This window comes from Schistocerca gregaria, unplaced genomic scaffold, assembly GCF_023897955.1.
Source record: "Schistocerca gregaria isolate iqSchGreg1 unplaced genomic scaffold, iqSchGreg1.2 ptg000246l, whole genome shotgun sequence".
In the NCBI taxonomy this organism is placed as follows: domain Eukaryota; kingdom Metazoa; phylum Arthropoda; class Insecta; order Orthoptera; family Acrididae; genus Schistocerca; species Schistocerca gregaria.
In genome coordinates, this window is record NW_026061755.1 from 160,924 (window position 1) to 180,575 (window position 19,652).

A 19,652-nucleotide genomic window follows, 5' to 3' on the forward strand; every position below is an offset into this window, starting at 1 on the left:
CATAGCATTCAATACAGTTGAAAATAGCAAGTTCAAAAGTTTTCTAGAGAAATACTGTCACTACAGCATTCCATCAGAATCCTCACTGAGAAAGAACTGTTTAGATACTTTATATGAAAATACATTGAGTAGGATAAGGGAAGATATAAGCTATCCACACATTTGAATCTCTGTCGGTGAGACAGCTGACAGACAAGGTCGATATTTGGCTAATTTGATTGTTGGAAAGTTAGATGCTGACATTCGCTCTGTACCTCATATGATCTGCAGCAAGGAGCTAAAAAAGACTAACCAGGAAACAATTGCTCACTTTGTTAATAAAACCCTCAAATTACTTTTCTCCAACAGTCTAGATGAAAATAAAGTACTTATCTACACTGATGCAGCCGCATACATGATTGCTGCTGTTAAATTGTTGGAAGTATTTTACCCAGCCTTGCTCCATATCACGTCTTGCCCATAGCATGAATTGTGTAGCTGAGAATCAAAAAGGTTTTTGTTGAAGCAGCTACAACAGTCCAGTTATTTCGAGAGGAACTTCCCAACTCCCACTTCCACCATAACCCATACTTACTCGCTGGGGAACGTGGCTAGAGAAAAACATTAAGAACTTTGTTCTTAAATTGCGGTAGGAGTCACTGAGCATTACTTCAGCTAAAGATCTTCTAAAGGACCCAACAATTTCCAACGACATTGCATACATAAAATCTCATTATGCATTTTTGATCCCTGTTATTAAAGTGTTCAGGGAATCCAGTCTTCACGCAACTGCGATTGATAAAAGAGATGGAAAAAAAAACCAACTTGGTCCCAGGGTCTGTAGGTACGAAAGTTAGTGAGAAAGTAAAGACAGTGCCACAAAAAAAACCAGGACTGAGCACCCTCTGCACAGTGGCTGACATCTTATCAGGTAAATCAACAGAACATGCGCCAAATACGGTCATTTAAATAAGCTCCGGTGACATCTGTTGACGTGGAACGCTCATTCTCGGCATATAAGATGCTATTACCACACAAGAGATGCACTTTCTCTACTGAAAATTTGGAGACAGTGTTAGTTATTTACTGTGACTGTAATTATGGACATGGACAATAATATACTGTAGCTTTTTGTCGATCTGTTTATCTTTCTAGACAATAAAATGTCAGATTTTGGTCACCTATTTTCTGATTTTTATAACCTATTTTTGTAAGAGATAGAACCTATTTTTGCAACTGTCAGCATATCTCCATCCACGAAAACCTGTTTCGTCCTCCCTACCGAGAAACAATCAGAAATACTGCAAGACAGTCCGTACTATGATACTATCGGCGGTGAGGTAGCGGTGGTACTGAGTTGTAGTTCCAGAAGTAGCTCACTCACCTAACGCCCTCCGTCCACGGCTTTTAGGATTTGTTTGGAAAGAAGAGATAATTAGGTTTTACTTAATCGATCCTGCTTGACATGGAGATGCCTGTACGGCATAGCTCACAAGCTCACTGTAGACAGTGTCTAAACACTGATCTTTTTCTTCAGTGCGTTAATGAAAGGTGATTTATTTTGTACATCTGGGATTCTTCTCGCAGATTTTTCTATCCAGAAAACTTTTCTGGCATACACGATTTATTATCTTTCGGTTTTCACCTAGTCGATAAGATTCTTCATTACCTATTTGGCACAAGACTTTCTTTTCTAATCAGATACTGACTTTCGCCCCACGTTTACATTGATTTCGCGTGTTTTGTGAAGGAATGGACTTACGTCTCCAGATCCCCCGTTCCGTCTTCACTGCGTACAGTTCAAAACTCTTCTTTCGTAACCTTGGCATGTGCAATTTTTCTGCTGTGTCTGCTAGGACACTTAACTGTATAGCTTACTTAAGCTAACAAATTTTAAAAGAAAAGGGCGACAGAGGTAAGAAAAACTTTGTACAAGAGTTTCGTGTTAAACTGTTTTGCGACGTATGATTCCTTAGCACCGAAATAGCGCTCGTACAACAACTAACGCTGCGACAAAACGCGTCTGACTACGTTCACAGCAAGAATCGGTGGAAGTCGCTTGCACGAAACGTATCCGTACCGTGTAGATTAAATGTCTGTGAAGTGAGACCACAACGTAGTGGAACTAGCTGGTCGATTGCGAGCGAGAAACTAGCACAGCAATGTAATTATAGGACATCAGTGACTGCGTTACACCGATACCGGAGCGAGCGAGATACCACGATGCCGAAAATTCAGTTACAAAATGGTGCAGGTAATGAGTTACTCGTCGTGCAACAGTTCCAGCGTTTTATGACTATCTCGTCTTTTGCTTTCCTTTTGCTCAGAACGCAAAGCGTATGGAGTCTTCGTGTAAAATAACTGAACTCTTACTACTTACGTGTGCGTCGCAAAACATCTGACGTGAGGGCGTGCGTGGTGTTGCAGCCGGCCGCATGTGGAGGGGCGCGCACCGCCGCTGACGACATGCGGGCCGCCGCCCCCGCGTCGCCGCCGCCATGATGCGCGACGCCCGGCCGGCCGCCCCCGCCGCCTCCGCCGCCGCCGCCGCCGCCGCCACCGCCGCTGCGCTGCTCGTAGTCTGCGCCTCTCTGCAAGGTCGGTGTCGGGGTGTTCCGTGCCCTTACCTTAGTCTCCAGCTTGTAGCAAGATGTTACAATATCTAGATATGTCCCGACTCTAGCGAGTATGCTGTTCCTTAATATCACTTTCCACATATGTCCCCCTTACGCGGGACGCCAAATGTCCCGGTATAACGAGCACTATAACGAATCAAAACTTAACGCTTCTTCACTTACAAAATGGTCGACTACGTCAAAGTTCCGAAGTTAGATTCTGAACGCGTCAGTGGTGGCAACCGACACGTTCAGAATACTGTCATCCCGCCACTGTGCGTTTCAAAGTGTGCCGCTGTTCTCTGGACGGCGGAGAGGCCACGACTGCTGTCAGACCTTCTCCCCACTGCAGTGGCTGTCTCCTGCGCCAGCCCACTTGTCGGGTCTCCGCTTTCCTTTGTAGCGCGAAGTAAAGCGATGGAGGCAGGCGACTCTGAGGCACGTGCACCACACCCTTCATTGTTCCGAGTTCATATTTCTTCACTTTTGATGAGAAGTCGCTTAGGAGATCAGCGACCATCTGGAAAATACACTACTCCGGTCACCAATTCACTTTTATTAACTGATGCCAACGTGTGCGCTCTGATGGTCCGCCAGAACGTAATAGCAGAGAACACGGGGCGGTACACGTCTTTTCACAGATCTAATGGTGGCGGTGTCCCAAACGGGTAAAGATGAGATCTTAATGAAAATTGTATTGGTGACCGAGACTAACGTATCTGAGTTCAGTTCTCATTTGATTCAGTAAGCGCAAATACGACTCGTAAGTAACCTGTAGCATGCGTATGTATCTCTTAACTGGGTAAATAGAAAAAAATTGAGTGAAACATCGTGGTAGTTAAACATGTTGAATAAACACACTGAGAAGCTTAAACATGGACCTGTGATACGTTTTAAAGTTTCGTTAGTATTCTTAACGGATTCAGTGCGTGCTGACCTTTATTATACATATTTACTACTTTATTAAGGATTTTTCGTAGGTGAACTCACGATTGATAGCAAAAATAATTAAAAATCCACTTTCTTTTGCAAAATATTGGATTCTAGATTTGTACCGCACATGTGCAATGATGCACATAACAATGAACATTCTTACTCCAGTACAAATTAGAACTGTAAACGGCGTAGTCTACGTTTTACAACTCTAATCGTTTCTCCAATCTGTTACGTTTCCACAAATTTAAAAATAGATGCGAATTCCGCTATCTACGCACTGTGTAACGGTGACAGTGGTTGCCCAGTGAAAACCACTGTAACCGAGGGCGGTCATGTGCACGTGAGTTTCATCTGTTGCAGTGAGCGGTTGAAAGACACGTAAAATTCATATCCGCCCGTGTGACCCTGAGATTTTCTGCAAAACTGGACCTGATAAGACACTGTTGAGCTCTCGTCACGCACGCCGCAGCCTGTGTTTGTGGGCTGTTCGAGGGCTACGCAGACGCAGAACAGAGCCCGAAATAATTTTTAAAAGGCAGTTTTGTTCACAAACCAGCTTTATCTCTTTCAAAGCACTCTCCGTTATACGTAAGACATTTGTTCAATGGGTGGTGGTGCCAACATTCCTCACAGAGATGGCTGACAGCGTCTCTCTCGCCGTTTCCTCGAACGCTTTTACGTCGTCAGATCGGTATCCTGCCGTGCCCTTTCCCTGGTGCAGAAACCAAAATACGAGCAGCACTGTAGGGAAGTACGGCATACGTACGGGCAGCAGCTGTCTGGCTGTGGAGAAAACAGTCCCGTATCTTCTTGTCTGAGACACACTACACTCTCAGAACCTCTAAACAGAAAATTTTGGTTAACGATCCGGGGGCCAGCCGTGATTCACAAGAACGATATGTTTTCAATCCGTGCTACGTCTCAGCAGGTCCTTTCTCGGAAGTGTTTCGTAACGTTCAAACACAGTATATGTTTCAAAATCTTAATGAAAGTCGTTGTCAATGACACGGATTCATTATTCCAAAGACATCTTCGCTGGCCATTGGGGATCAGTTCGAAGCGGGACTCATCACTGAAGACAATTCTGTTCCTGTCGGTATGATTGGGGGCCGAGGAGCAACAAACAGCGCTGCGGTCCGCGCCGTGCAGCCGGCGGTTCTCTTCGTAGCGGGACCCCCCTGGCTGTCAGCCGCGCCACCCTTACAGCACAGTGGTCCGTTTTGTTGACATCCTGAGCTCCAACAGTTTCGACTGTGGCCAGCAACGCCGTCGAATCTCTCCGCAGTTGAGAACGTTTGGTGAATTATCGGTAGGACCTTCCAGCCAGCTCGGGATTCTAACGATTTAACACGCCAATAGGACAGGATCTAGCTCTTTCTCTATAATAAATCATACAACTTTTCTGAAATTGTATTAGTTTGTTTGTACGTTCGTCTACATCACATCAACAGATCTCTGCCGCATTTGGATGATTCCTTTGTGGTGTGTCATTTTTTGTCTTAGAGTGTAATATTTGTCAGTCTGAGAACGTATGTAAGTTGACCAGCGTCACGCATTCGCTTAACATTCCGAAAATCCACGAAAGCTATTTAAAGTTCCTCATCGTACTCGCAAGCTGAAGTTCTATAATCGCCAACAAACAATATTCTAAGGGTTAATCGCTCTCATAGTAACCTCCAGGACAATTTTTAAAGTTTAGACTAACGAAGAGAAGACGGCAAATACCATAGACCGATTTCCCAGTAACTTTGCTAAGTGCAGGAGGAGTCAAAATAACGTGTCTGAGAAAACGACGATAAAAGTTTTCGATGTAATTTAGATGACTTTTAGCGTGCGATAATATCATCCGACATGGTGGCTACAATTACAGCCTCTCACTTCTGCGAACCATGTTTGTAACCCGATTATTATTTTTATTTCATTTTGTTTACTTACTTTTTCATTTATGTATCTATATCCATGTTTCTTATCATGTTAGGGGATACATGGTCGTTAATTAATTGTTAAATTACAGCTGGGTTTCACAAAAATGGCTCTGAGCACTATTGGACTTAACATCTGAGGTTATCAGTCCCCTAGAACTTAGAACTACTTAAATACAACTAACCTAAGGATATCACACACATCCATGCCCGAGGCAGGATTCGAACCTGCGACCGTAGCAGTCGCGCGGTTCCGGACTGAAGCGCCTAGAACCGCTCGGACATCGCGGCCGGCTGAGTTTCACAATGTCATACATTTATTATATATTTGTGTGTGGTATTCTCAGTAGTTAAAATCTTTTTAAACTTTCTTATTCTTATATTTCACTCGTGTATCAGTTATTATATTAATCCTTATATTTTATTCTTATGTTTATTCTTCAGGAAGATTAGGTACATTCCAGTGGATGACACTGATCGTACAAACACCACTCGCATCGGGAGAACGCAGGTTTGTCACAGCGACATTTATTCACTCGCATAAGAAAAGTCGTTAACAATGCTCAGTATGTCGTTCGCTGGCAATAATTCCGTGCAAATCACGCACAACGGGTCACTTTTTCGAAAACTGGCGCTTGAAACTGATTATAAATTACGATACACCACAGGAATGTCTCCGAAAACAATAAAAATAATTCTGTCATTCATTTATTGTTTTTTTTTATTCACTCGCCAAACATGCAGTTAGTTGACGACTAAAGACAGCCGGCCGCTGTGACCGAGCGGTTCTAGGCGCTTCAGTCCGGAACCGCGCTGCTACTACCGTGGCAGGTTCGAATCCTGCCTCGGGTATGGATGTGTGTGCTGTCCTTAGGTTAGTTAGGTTTAAGTAGTTCAACATTCCAGGGGACTGATGGACTCAGATGTTGTCCCTTTGAACACTTCGGCAACGATTCCCGATGACTGATGTTCGCCCTGGCAGTGATGTTCTTAGAACTTCCTTTGCCGCTATACTCTTTGTCACCTTTCCGCTTGTTGCCTATCGCTCGAGCTTCGGATTTACCCCGGGTTGCAGGATCCTTACAGGGCTTCATTCAAGGACGTGGACCGCATCTCTGATCTTTCGTCGTCTTGTGGTCGAAATCTTCAACTTCATAAGTAACATTAGACAACTGTCTTACAACCTTATAAGGTCCAAAGTAGCGCCTGAGGAGCCAACCGTCCGAACAGGAGTGAAGATCCAGACGAGGTCACCAGGCTGGTAGACAACAGGGCGGTGGCTCTCGTCACACCTTCGGCGATCGTTTCCTTGAACCTGCAGCGTGCGCAGTCGAGCTAACTGCCGGGCTTCCTCGGCTCTGGTTAACGCCTGGCCGATGCAGTCGCCGTCCACGTCATCAGGGTGTGACGGGAACACGGTGAGCACTGTCGTCGCCGCCTCACACCCACGCACCAGGGAAAATGGCGTAAATCCTGTGGTGTCTTGTTTGACAGTGTTGTAGGAGGACGTCACGAAAGGCAGCACCTCATCCCAGTTGCTCTGCACTGTCGAACATTGATAGCATGTCGGCCAACGTCTTATTAAGGCGTTCAGTAAGGCCGTTTGCGGACTGTAGGCAGTCGTCATGTGATGAATAATGTTGCACCGACGGTTTATCTCTGTCACAAGATTCGATTGAAAAACTTTCCCCCGATCTGTAATTAACGATCTTCGGGCACTGTGCTTCAACACAATGTCTTCCACGATGAATGTGGCTTCCTCGGATTCTTCGGCTGTTTTCACTGCTTTTGTACTGGCATAGCGTGTCAGATAATCAGTGCTAACAATAATCCATCTATTGCCACTAGCAGACGTTGGGAATCGTCCGAGGAGGTCAATCCCAGCACGCTGGAAAGGCGTTCCGGCTGGTGGTGTGAGTCGGCCTGGTGATTTCTGAGGAACGCCATTTCTCCTCTGACACTCTCGACAGTGCGACACATGGTGACGGACACTTCCAAATAAACCTGGCCAGAAAAGTCTCTTGCGGATCCTGTTCTTTGTCTTAATAAATCCTAAATGTCCGGCCTCAGGTCATGGAATTTCTGTAGAACATCTAAGTGCATGTGTTTAGGAATCGCTGGTAACCACCTCTTTCCAAAGGGATCAAAGTTTTTCTTGCAAAGTAATCCATTAAGTACGTTAAATTGTCCTTTCCCATCCTCTGACAGATTTAAGACAAGCATAATTTGAGATATCTTGGCGTCCGTCTCCTGCTCAGCAGAGAGATCCTGGAGGGCAGCGAGACAGTCACTGTCTTCATCAAAGTCTTGATGGTCTTGCACAGGGTTTCTTGAGAGACAGTCGGCGTCTTAGTGTTTTCTTTCACTTTTGTTCACTATGGTAATGTCATACTCTTGAAGACGTTGGTGCCCACCTAGCGAGTCTTCCTGCTGGACCACAAAAGTGAATGATGGTCTGTAACAACTGTGAATCGCCTTCCATAGAGATACTATCGAAATTTGCACGTGGCCCAGATCACAGCAAGACATTCTCTTTCTGTAGTTGAGTTGTTTCTCTCAGATTTTGTAAGTGTCCTAGAAGCATAGGCAATAACCTTCTCTTTTCCATCTGAAATTTGCACCAGAACAGCACCGATCCGATACCCACTGGAATCTGTGTGTAGTTCTGTAGGTGCTCTCTCATCATACAGATCAAGTATAGCGTCAGTCGTTAGAGCTTTTCACAGCACGTCGAAAGAATCTTGTTGAGCACTACCCCAGATAAACTGAGCATTGGTTTTAACAACTCTTGGAATGGCCTGGCTTTGATACAAAAGTCTTTGATAAAACGACAGTAATAATAACATAATCTACATCTACATCTACATGACTACTCTGCAATTCACATTTAAGTGCTTGGCAGAGGGTTCATCGAACCACAATCATACTATCTCTCTACTATTCCACTCCCGAACAGCGAGCGGGAAAAACGAACACCTAAACCTTTCTGTTCGAGCTCTGATTTCTCTTATTTTATTTTGATGATCATTCCTACCTATGTAGGTTGGGCTCAACAAAATATTTTCGCATTCGGAAGAGAAAGTTGGTGACTGAAATTTCGTAAAAAGGTCTCGCCGCGACGAAAAACGTCTATGCTGTAATGACTTCCATCCCAACTCGTGTATCATATCTGCCACACTCTCTCCCCTATAACGCGATAATACAAAACGAGCTGCCCTTCTTTGCACCCTCTCGATGTCCTCCGTCAATCCCACCTGGTAAGGATCCCACACCGCGCAGCAATATTCTAACAGAGGACGAACGAGTGTAGTGTAAGCTGTCTCTTTAGTGGACTTGTTGCATCTTCTAAGTGTCCTGCCAATGAAACGCAACCTTTGGCTCGCCTTCCCGACAATATTATCTATGTGGTCCTTCCAACTGAAGTTGTTTGTAATTTTAACACCCAGGTACTTAGTTGAATTGACAGCCTTGAGAATTGTACTATTTATCGAGTAATCGAATTCCAACGGATTTCTTTTGGAACTCATGTGGATCATCTCACACTTTTCGTTATTTAGCGTCAACTGCCACCTGACACACCATACAGCAATCTTTTCTAAATCGCTTTGCAGCTGATACTGGTCTTCGGATGACCTTACTAGACGGTAAATTACAGCATCATCTGCGAACAACCTAAGAGAACTGCTCAGATTGTCACCCAGGTCATTTATATAGATCAGGAACAGTAGAGGTCCCAGGACGCTTCCCTGGGGAACACCTGATATCACTTCAGTTTTACTCGATGATTTGCCGTCTATTACTACGAACTGCGACCTTCCTGACAGGAAATCACGAATCCAGTCGCACAACTGAGACGATACCCCATAGCTCCGCAGCTTGATTAGAAGTCGCTTGTGAGGAACGGTGTCAAAAGCTTTCCGGAAATCTAGAAATACGGAATCAACTTGAGATCCCCTGTCGATAGCGGCCATTACTTCGTGCGAATAAAGAGCTAGCTGCGTTGCACAAGAGCGATGTTTTCTGAAGCCATGCTGATTACGTGTCAATAGATCGTTCCCTTCGAGGTGATTCATAATGTTTGAATACAGTATATGCTCCAAAACCCTACTGCAAACCGACGTCAATGATATAGGTCTGTAGTTAAATGGATTACTCCTACTACCCTTCTTTAACACTGGTGCGACCTGCGCAATTTTCCAATCTGTAGGTACAGATCTATCGGTGAGCGAGCGGTTGTATATGAGTGCTAAGTAGGGAGCTATAGTATCAGCGTAATCTGAAAGGAACCTAATCGGTATACAATCTGGACCTGAAGACTTGCCCGTATCAAGCGATTTGAGTTGCTTCGCAACCCCTAAGGTATCTACTTCTAAGAAACTCATGCTAGCAGATGTTCGTGTTTCAAATTCTGGAATATTCCATTCGTCTTCCCTGGTGAAGGAATTTCGGAAAACTGCGTTCAATAACTCCGCTTTAGCGGCGCAGTCGTCGATAACAGTACCATCGGCACTGCGCAGCGAAGGTATTGACTGCGTCTTGCCGCTTGTGTACTTTACATACGACCAGAATTTCTTCGGATTTTCTACCAAATTTCGAGACAATGTTTCGTTGTGGAACCTATTAAAGGCATCTCGCATCGAAGTACGTGCCAAATTTCGCGCGTCTGTAAATTTTAGCCCATCTTCAGGATTTCGCGTTCTTCTGAACTTCGCATGCTTTTTCCGTTGCCTCTGCAACAGCGTTCGGACCTTTTTTGTGTACCACGGGGGATCCGTTCCATCTCTTACCAATTTATGAGGTATGAATATCTCAATTGCTGTTGCTACTATATCTTTGAATTTGAGCCACATCTCGTCTACATTCGCATAGTCAGTTCGGAAGGAATGGAAATTGTCTTTTAGGAAGCCTTCTAGTGGTACATTATCCGCTTTTTTAAATAGAATTATTTTGCGTTTGTTTCTGATGGATTTGGAAGATATGGTATTGAGCCTAGCTACAATGACCTTGTGATCACTAATCCCTGTATCAGTCATGATGCTCTCTATCAGCTCTGGATTGTTTGTGGCCAAGAGGTCAAGTGTGTTTTCGCAACCATTTACAATTCGCGTGGGTTCGTGGACTAACTGCTCTAAATAATTTTCGGAGAATGCATTTAGGACAATCTCGGAAGACGTTTTGTGCCTACCACCGGTTTTGAACAAGTATTTTTGCCAACATACCGAGGGTAGGTTGAAGTCCCCACCAACTATAACCGTATGAGTGGGGTATTTATTTGTTACGAGACTCAAACTTTCTCTGAACTGTTCCGCAACTGTATCATCGGAGTCTGGGGGTCGGTAGAAGGAGCCAATTATTAACTTAATTCGGCTGTTAAGTATAACCTCCACCCACACCAATTCGCACAGAGTATCTACTTCGACTTCACTACAAGATAAACCACTACTGACAGACACCAACACTCCACCACCAATTCTGCCTAATCTCACATCTCTAATACTTTTAGGAATGGGAAATTCCGTTATAGATCTCACCTTTCCTGGGTCTATCCGCACACAAGGTGTCCAAGTATTTTGATCTTTTTTGCCCCAAGCAGACACTTTCTTGTATTAAGTTTCAGTCCGCCTTGTTGGAGACACTTAAGAGCGCCCCTCAGTCTTTTAATTGTTCATCAAATGTCTCTGAGAACACTATAATGTCATCTAAGTAACAAAGACACATCGTCCACTTCCGGTGACTTAGGAGATTATCAATCATCCGTTCAAAAGTTGCTGGTGCATTACACAAACCAAACGGCATTACCTTAAACTCATAAAGGCCCTCAGGGCTGATGAATGTTCTCACGACCAGCCTCATCTATTTTGATGTGCCAGTATCCCGAGTACATGTCCATGGTTGAGGAAAACGTAGCTGCCTTCAGACAATCTAGTGTATCGTCAATTCGTGGAAGAGGATAAATGTCCTTTTTAGTTATCTTATTAAGCTTCCTGTAATCAACACAAAAGCTCCAACTGCCATCCTTCTTCCTGACGAGAAACACTGGTGGCCACCATGGGCTCTGCGAAGGCTCAATGATGTCATTCTTCATCATTTTCTCTACCTCGTCGCGAATTGTCCGACGTTCCGTTGCTGACACACGGTATGCTTTCTGGATTATTGGTTGATGGTCTCCAGTACTAATCGGGTGCTTCACCGTCGATTTGTCTAATTTGCTCTTCATCTGTGGGTTGAAGCATTCAGAAAATTCTTGAAGAATGGCAAGTAGCTTCTTCTGTTGTTCCTTAGTGAATCTGGTAACAGTCGAGCTAGAAGATCTTGTCTCGTACTGGTAGCGCCAATTTCGCCCACAGACTCGGCATGGGAGGTTTCTATGATGCTCAGCTGTTCTGCATTTAACAGCTCAGCGTTTGCTTTGCACGTGTGTCTTGGAAGGATCTGCGGTTCTCGGCGATAGTTAACTATCCACAATTCACCGGATCCGTTCTTAAACGAGACGACAGTGGCTGTGATGACCAAGTTACTCTTCAGTGGTATGCTTCTCTTACATTCCACTACAAGAATCCGTAGGTTGATGCATGGCATGACACGTGACAGCTACCTTTCTGGCGCAGCTGCAGGAATGATCATCCAGCACACATAGTCTCCACACACTCGGATGCGCATCTTCCTGTCCACGGTATCTCATCTCGTCTAGCATAATCTTCGAGCGACCACAATCTATAATTTCCTGAGAAGCTTTCAAAAACTCCAATCCGAGAATGACGTCATGACTACACTCTTGTGAGACGATGAATTCTAAGGGCTGTGTATGGCCACTTATACCCACACGGATGGTACATCTTCCTGTGGGTTTTACATATTTCCTATTAGCCACCTTCAGCAGAGAGGTTTTTTGCCGACGAATACGGTTTTCTGCAAAATACCTGAACATGATGCTCCAGAGTCCACAAGAGCCTGAGCTGGTCGGCCATCCGTGAGGGTATCGACGTAGCTTCCTATCATTTTTGTAGCGATCGACGACGGAGGATTTTTCTCTTCGGCGGTCTCACCTCCAAGGAAGGTTGCACCCTTTGGGTTTCCAGGTTGCGGAGGCTAGGTGATCGGCTGGAGCCTCTAAACGGCGATGGAGACCTTGATCGGCTTGTTGGGGAGCGTCCCCTCCAGCGGCTAGCTTGCAGCGATGGTGACCTACGTCGTCCTGCACCCACATCTTCTTGTTCATATTCGTCCTTCCGGAGTTGGCGTCGGCTAAGATCGGTCTACTCTCTTCTGGCGCGGGCCTCATCAAACATCCGCCGCTTTTCTCGACAGTAGCGCACCACATGTCCCGGTCGTCCGTAGTTGAAGCATACTCGGTCCTCCAGACGTCAGTCTTCCTTGGTGCTCAACCAGGTTCCTCACGCAGCATTGTAGGAACTTCGCCTGGGTCTCGACTTTTTCACTCTTTTAAAGGGAAATGAAGGACGAGAGATTGGGTTCAATGTCTGCTCTACTTCCTCCCTTACAACCTCCTGAAGCGTCTCGGTTTTTCGCTCGCCGTGCAATCCAAGTGTCTTCTGAACTTCCTGTCTCACTATCTGACGAAGGAGATTTGTGGAATCAGTTTCTTCCTCCATCACAGACATCGATACGTCGTTTGGAAGCCGTTCAAATTTCTTGCGTGTAATTCTTTTTTGATGCATTATCTCGATATACTGGCACCATTTTATGAAGTCATCTGCTGTCGAAACCTCCTGCAGGACTAGGGCTTGATACATGTCCTCAGAAACACCCTTCATGAGATGTACAACCTTATCTTCCTCCTTCATTCTAGGATCCACTATTTTACACAGCTCTAAGACGTCTCGGATGTCGGATGCTGTAATTTCTCCTGGTCGCTGTGCCCTGCACTTTAATTTATCTTCAACCTTGCACTTTTGTCGTTGTGTGTCGCCGAAATACTTGCACAGTTCCTCCTGGAATACTTCCCAGCTTGTGAACTTCTCCTCGTTGTTCTCATACCATTGCTTGGCAGTGCCCTCCAAGTAGAAAAACACACGATATCATCCCATTTGTTAAATTTGGCTATATGCTCATATACCTTCAGCCACTTGTTTGGATCTTGGCCATCGTCACCAGAGAACCCGAAAGGATGTCTCATGTGGTGGCACACAGTTGCTGTCATCGAAACGCCCTCATCTCCTTCAGTCTCCGGTAGATTGCAATCAGTTGAATATGGCTCGTACTCAGGGTTCTCGCCACATAAACGGTGGCTCTGTCGTGGCCACTGTGTCGATAACGTGCGCTATCACAATTTCCAGTACCCAGCGCCTCCCTAAGAATAATGTCACGTAGAAGAAGGTGTAATTACACACACTGACTTCACGTAACGAAGGTTTATTCAGCACTTGCACATACAAGAGCGCGGAGCGAACTGCCTCCGACCAGCGCACATACGGGGTGTATACAGTCACAGAACATTCCAGTACAGTGATTCTTGATATTTGTGGATACTTCTAAAATGTACTCGAACCGAATATAGAAATTAAAGTTTTACAATTCAGGTGAGATTTGAACTCACGACCCTCCATGCATCACTCTAGTATCATAACCACTACACTACGATTTCTGGAACAATATATTGTCCGACTCGTCCCGAAAAAGTACTGTCCCGAAATTTCAATAGTAAATCCCTACGCGATGCACAACACCTCTCTTGTAACGGTTGCCAGTGGAGTTTGTTTCGCATCTCCGTAACGCTCTCTCGCGAACTAAACGATCGCGTGGCGAAACGTGCCACTCTTCGTTGGATCTGCTCCAGCTTCTCTATCAGTCCTACCTCATAGGGATCCCAGAGAGATGAACAATACTCAAGAATCGGGCGAACAAGCGCCTTATAAGCCACTTCTTCCGTAGATGACTGGCATTTCCCTAAGATTCTTCCGATGAATCTGAGTCTGCTTTGCCCGCTATCTGTTTTATATGATCATTCCACTTGAGGCTGCTCTGGATAGTTTTACGGCAGACGCTGTCTCCAGCTGTTTGTCATCAATAGTGAAGCGGATTTCTTTTTCTATGTATGCGCAATTTGTTACATTTACGAGGGTTGTAACTTTAATAGTGGCAACTATTTATTTACAGTTCGTAGAATATAAATACGTGTCTCAAAGTTTTACTGACCTTCAAAGTAGTCACCAGCACTGTGTATAACCAGTTGCCAGCGATGTGGAAGTCGTAGGATTCGCTTAGCAGTGCCAGTTGTGTTGACAGTTCGAGCAGCGCGGTCTATTGCTCGACGAATTTGTAGCAGTTCTGAAGCGAATGTCGTTAAGTGTTTTCTTCAGTTTAGAAATCGAGTTGAACTCACGAGAGCTTAAGTCAGGAGAGTGCAGTAGGTGGTATAGCACTCAGCAGCCGCAAACAAATCGGTAACAACTTGCACTGTACGTGCTTGAGTTCAACTCGACTTCTAAACTGGAGGAAACACTTCACTGTATTGGCTTCAGAACTGCTACAAATTCGTCGGGCAATAGACCGCGCTGCTCGAACTGTCAACACAACTACAATTCTTTTATCTTGGCGGTTCGCGCATGCCCGCCCAGACGCGGGAGACTGCGGCGTTGCCAGTTGCATACGACGCACGCGCCAATTGGAGCAGCGCCTAGAACCGCTCGGCCCCTCTGGCTGGCGTCCCCATTTCATTATCAACATTGTGGCAACTAAAATCGACCGTAAGGAAAGTATGCGCTATGGACTTTTACCGCTGCAAACTCTTCAAAATTTCGTGCAATAGTTCACTACATTCAATGCTGCCCAATAGCTGCGTTGAACAACGAAACAAAATTAAGTCAATTGTGGGGGAAACGTATAAGTCAAGAAGATGTGTAAAAATCAAATTTTTGGGCCACATAGTTTTTGTGAAATCGAATGATAAGTGTGTCAAAGCAGTCGGAACACGGTGTGTCTGCACAGGCGAGCAGTGCAGTGATGACAAAATTTCGCACAGCGCAGAATGCGGGGAGCACGTCCTTGTAGCAGCAATAGGGTTAATGCTGCCGTGGTGGCTTTACTTCATAAACTGCGCGCTCCCCCCTAAACATAAGTTTGCGAAATATATTCCTCTTCTGCAACTGTAATAAGCGTCAAAAAATTACATTCAAACGAATAAAATTCATGAAGTAAGCCACACACACACACACACACATATATATATATATATATATATATATATATATATATATATATATATATATATATATTGAGAAAACAAAGACCCCCAATTATACCGGTTTCTCCTTCCAGTAAACAAAAATGAGTCTCCTTCGTCTTGTTGGCGAAGAAGCAATCTTTTGGAACAAAAAAAAAGTTTCTCAAACCAAAATCAAATTTCCTTTTTCCTTTAAGAACAAATTATGAGGAATAAATAAGACCAGTTCTTACAGGAGCTCCTGAAGTGTATCCGCCTACAGCATGTCAGCTCATCCAAACGTGTCTTCTCATGGCGTAGGCGTCGGTTCTGCGTAGCAGATCTATTCAGTTCGGTTCTCTTTATACAGTTTTCAGCTTCTCAGGGCTTGGACGTTCCAGCTACTAGGTGGGTCGTCGAAAGTGCTCCGTAAGAAATTGGAAAAATATTGTTTATAGCGTGTGTTGCGTATCAGGACGCAGTGTCGTTCGTTGAGATAAGTCCAATATCCTAGCGTAGACTTGTCGCCAGAAGTAAAAAGATAGCGGATGGTGTGGCCACAGATCCAATTCAAAGGGTGAGTTTTGGCGGAGGGGTAGAAAGTTTTATTGGGGTACAAAAGCATGTGGACATCGATCTGAGCCGGTGTCTGGCGAGTAAGAAACGCCAAAATTCGCCGCGCAAGTGTCCAGACGTCGAACGCTGTGCCACAGTGGAACCGGTGGACATCCGTGTCATCCACTGCACAGTGGGTGCAGAGGGATGAATCGGCGAGATGGATGCGGTGCAGACGATCTCGGTTAACTTGTTTGCCATTCACGGTGATGTACCACGCTGGTTGAACGTCTGATTCAAGAAAACGCTCATGGATCGCCTTCCATATGTGTCGCCACACGTACTGTGGATACTTACGTTCGATGGGGTTGGACGGGCGGCACTGTTGTAATAATTCGGAGACTGTTTTCGTGAGGTACAAACTTGGAAGTGGTAAGGACCGGTAGACATAACTGTACTCCAGGAAAAATCGTTGGATGTAATAAAAGGGGGTTGGAATGGTCGATACCAGTACTGGGGCGGACAAGGAGGCCGGTGCAAAGTGGTGAAGCAGGAGGCTAGTGAGGCTCTGCGGGCAACGGTGCCAAAGTTTTAGTTGGGAGCTGACGTATAGCGCCTTGACACGAGTCGGCACGTGGATGAGTCCCACCCCGCCACGATCTCGTGGCAGTGCAAGGGATTCATACTGCACCTTGAATAACATCCCCGAGCTGACGAAGGAGCCGAGAGCCATCAACAGTCGTCTCGCCAGGAGATTTGGGACTGGTAGTACTTGAGCCATGTCTGGTATACGGGAAGCATGATACATGTTCACGTATTGCGCGCGTTGGATAACGTGGAGAGGTCGTAGCCGGTGATCTGCGAGATTTGCTCTGATTGTCTGTAGCAAGCGTCTACCATTGACAGTCGCTGAGCGGCGCAGGTCTGGTGTGAAATCAAGTCCAAGACACCGTATGGTGGCGGCGACACTAAGGGGGCAGCGCATCTCTCCGGAAAGCCCTCACCAATGAGCAGGACCTTGGATTTTGACTCGTTGAGGCAGCTCCCCGACGCTTCGCCGTAAGTCGCCACCCATGTCAGTGGTGCTCGTACTTCATCTTCACTGCGCAGATATAATACTTCCGGATGTTGTTGTCGCCTCCTAGGGAAGTCTGGTCGCAGGATGTGACGTAACGTGCGACCTTCTTGAGTCGCGATGCCAGTAGCCGTGTGAATATTTTCATGTCGCTGTTGAGCAAAGTAATTGGTCGATAGTCCTGGACCCTCGATAACCCACGCGGTTTATGTACGGGGATAATAACGCCTTCTAGAAAGGCGCTCGGGACCACTGTCATCGGTGACGTCAGCTCTTGTGCGATTGCTGTCCACGTGGAAGCCAACAAATAGTGAAAACTTTTACAAAATTCGACGGGTATACCGTCAGGTCCAGGAGATCTGTTATCGGAACCCGCCTTGATAGCATCTACCACTTCATCTGTGGTTACGTCGTCTTGGAGGTCACGCACTGCACCCTCCGGAAGAGCGTTCGTAGTAAGCTGAGCGAGTTCTGTGATCAGTGCTGCAGAATGCGGTACGGCTGCGTATAGCCCGGCAAAATCAGCATGGAGATCACGACCGATGCTTTGTTGGGCGTCGTGCTGGCGCCCTTCCACATCAGTCAGGACTGGGATCAGAGCTCGTCGTCGTCGTTGTCTTTTCTGAGGAGGTGGTACATCGACGGACGGTCTTGAGGGATTCGATTAGAAGCTCGAGAACGGACTACAGTGCCTTCCAAGTTACGCCGCGTGATCAAGGAGATCTGCGCCTTCGTGCGATGGACCATCGGCTGCGGGGCTGGCGAGAAAGGCATCGTCGTACAGTCACGTAGAATGGTGTAGTAGAAGTGCAGGGTATTAGCTTGCTACGCCTTTCATTCCTTCCCATAACTCATCAGAGTCTTCCTGAGGGTCGGCTTTGCACAGGAGAGCGACGATGATAAGGTGGAGTCATAGGCTTCACGACGATGGTGGCAGCGTGCCCACGCTGCTTCGACCATACGGCGACAGTCTGACGAGGTCAGGTGAGCGACATTGACTTTCCACAGTCCACGACTATGCCACACTTGCTGTCGGGCGAGGGTGACGTCACAGAGGTACGCTTCATGGTCTGAAAAGCCCAAGGGCCAGACTTCCGCATGACGTGTGCCATCAGCAAGGGAGCGGGTAACGTAGATGCGATCTATGCGGCTTGACGAGTGAGAGGTGTAGAATGTATAGCTCGGTTGAATTCCGTGGAGCTTCTTCCATGTGTCAACAAGTCGTAGACTGTCGATGACCACTGAGAGAGATGCACAAGGGGAATGTCGCGGGAGTTGGTCCGCGGGCTCTCGTGTCAAGCTAAAATCCCCATCGAGTACCAAATCGTCCTGCGGACCGGTGAAGAGGGGTGTGACGATTTCGGCAAAGAAAGTTTGTCGGTCATGACGGCGGCCAGTGCCCGACGGAGCGTAGATATTAATAGTACGCACGCCGAACAGTGTGAGGGCCATACCTCGCGCCATGGGGAGGTAGATGACGTCCTCTGCAGGGAGTCCGTCGCGTAGCAGGATGGCGACGCCGCTACCGGTATCGGATGCGGGGGAAACATGGGCGTTGTATCCGGTGGGAACTAGGAAGTCAGCCACAAACACCTCTTGTAAGAGTGCCTAATCCACATCCGCAGAGTAAGTAGTATCTCCGAACATGGCCATTTTATGGGGGGCACGGATGGTGGCAAGATTCATCGTGGCGATACGATATTGCTGGGTACGGCCATCCTCAGTATTTGCTGAACGTGCGGTAGAAGTAGCCGGCAGGTGGAGACGCACCGGTGGTCCCGCAGTGGTTGGGGCGCCAGCCCAAGTGTCTCCGTGGTGGACTCCTGTGCAGACACGCTGGCAGTCTTTCCACTTCTTCTTCAACATCATCGGCCCAGGAAGCTGACGACGTGGACATGTGACGGTCCCGTACTTCCGGAACGGGTGTTGTGGATTCCGCAACATGAGTGGCAGGGGGACCGCCGTCATCATTCGTTGACAATGGCGAGGACACGTCCCGAACCGGGAGAGGAGGCGTCACAGTAGGGGCGCCTGTTGCTGCTGCATCGCGAGACTGGACGGAGTGTGGGAGGTCACCGTCAGACATCGGGTCGACATCTCGCGGGGCCGTCTGAGAAAGGGCGTCATCGGAAGGCGTTCGTCGTCGTTTCCTGTATTTGCGAGACGACCGCTGTTTTCTGATGTGGCCTTCTGAATCAGAATGTGGTCGCCCATCTGACTCCGAACCCGTCTGGACAAAGGCAGACGTCGGCACGACACCGAGGTCGACGTCCACGGTTCCAACAGGAACATCGGTTTCGGTCTGCAACCCGGACGGTCCTGAAGCGAGCACTGGAGGCGACGCCGTGCTGGTGTCGTCGGCGCGTTGTGCTGCGGCGGGTGGCGTTGACGATGCTGCTGGCGCAATC

General features: G+C 46.7%; 1 protein-coding gene across 1 annotated transcript in view; it reads right to left on the reverse strand.

Moving 5' to 3' along the window:
* LOC126305093 (transcription factor SOX-4-like) overlaps positions 1-19,212 on the reverse strand; it is a 127,730-nt gene extending 108,518 nt beyond the window's left edge. Inside the window, exons 1-2 of the mRNA XM_049992010.1 lie at positions 19,015-19,212; positions 2,360-2,570 (exon numbers count right to left, since the gene is read on the reverse strand). Coding sequence (XP_049847967.1) covers positions 2,360-2,570; positions 19,015-19,212 — 409 coding nt within the window. The remainder of the gene's footprint in view (positions 1-2,359; positions 2,571-19,014) is intronic.
* Positions 19,213-19,652: the final 440 nt, after the last annotated feature.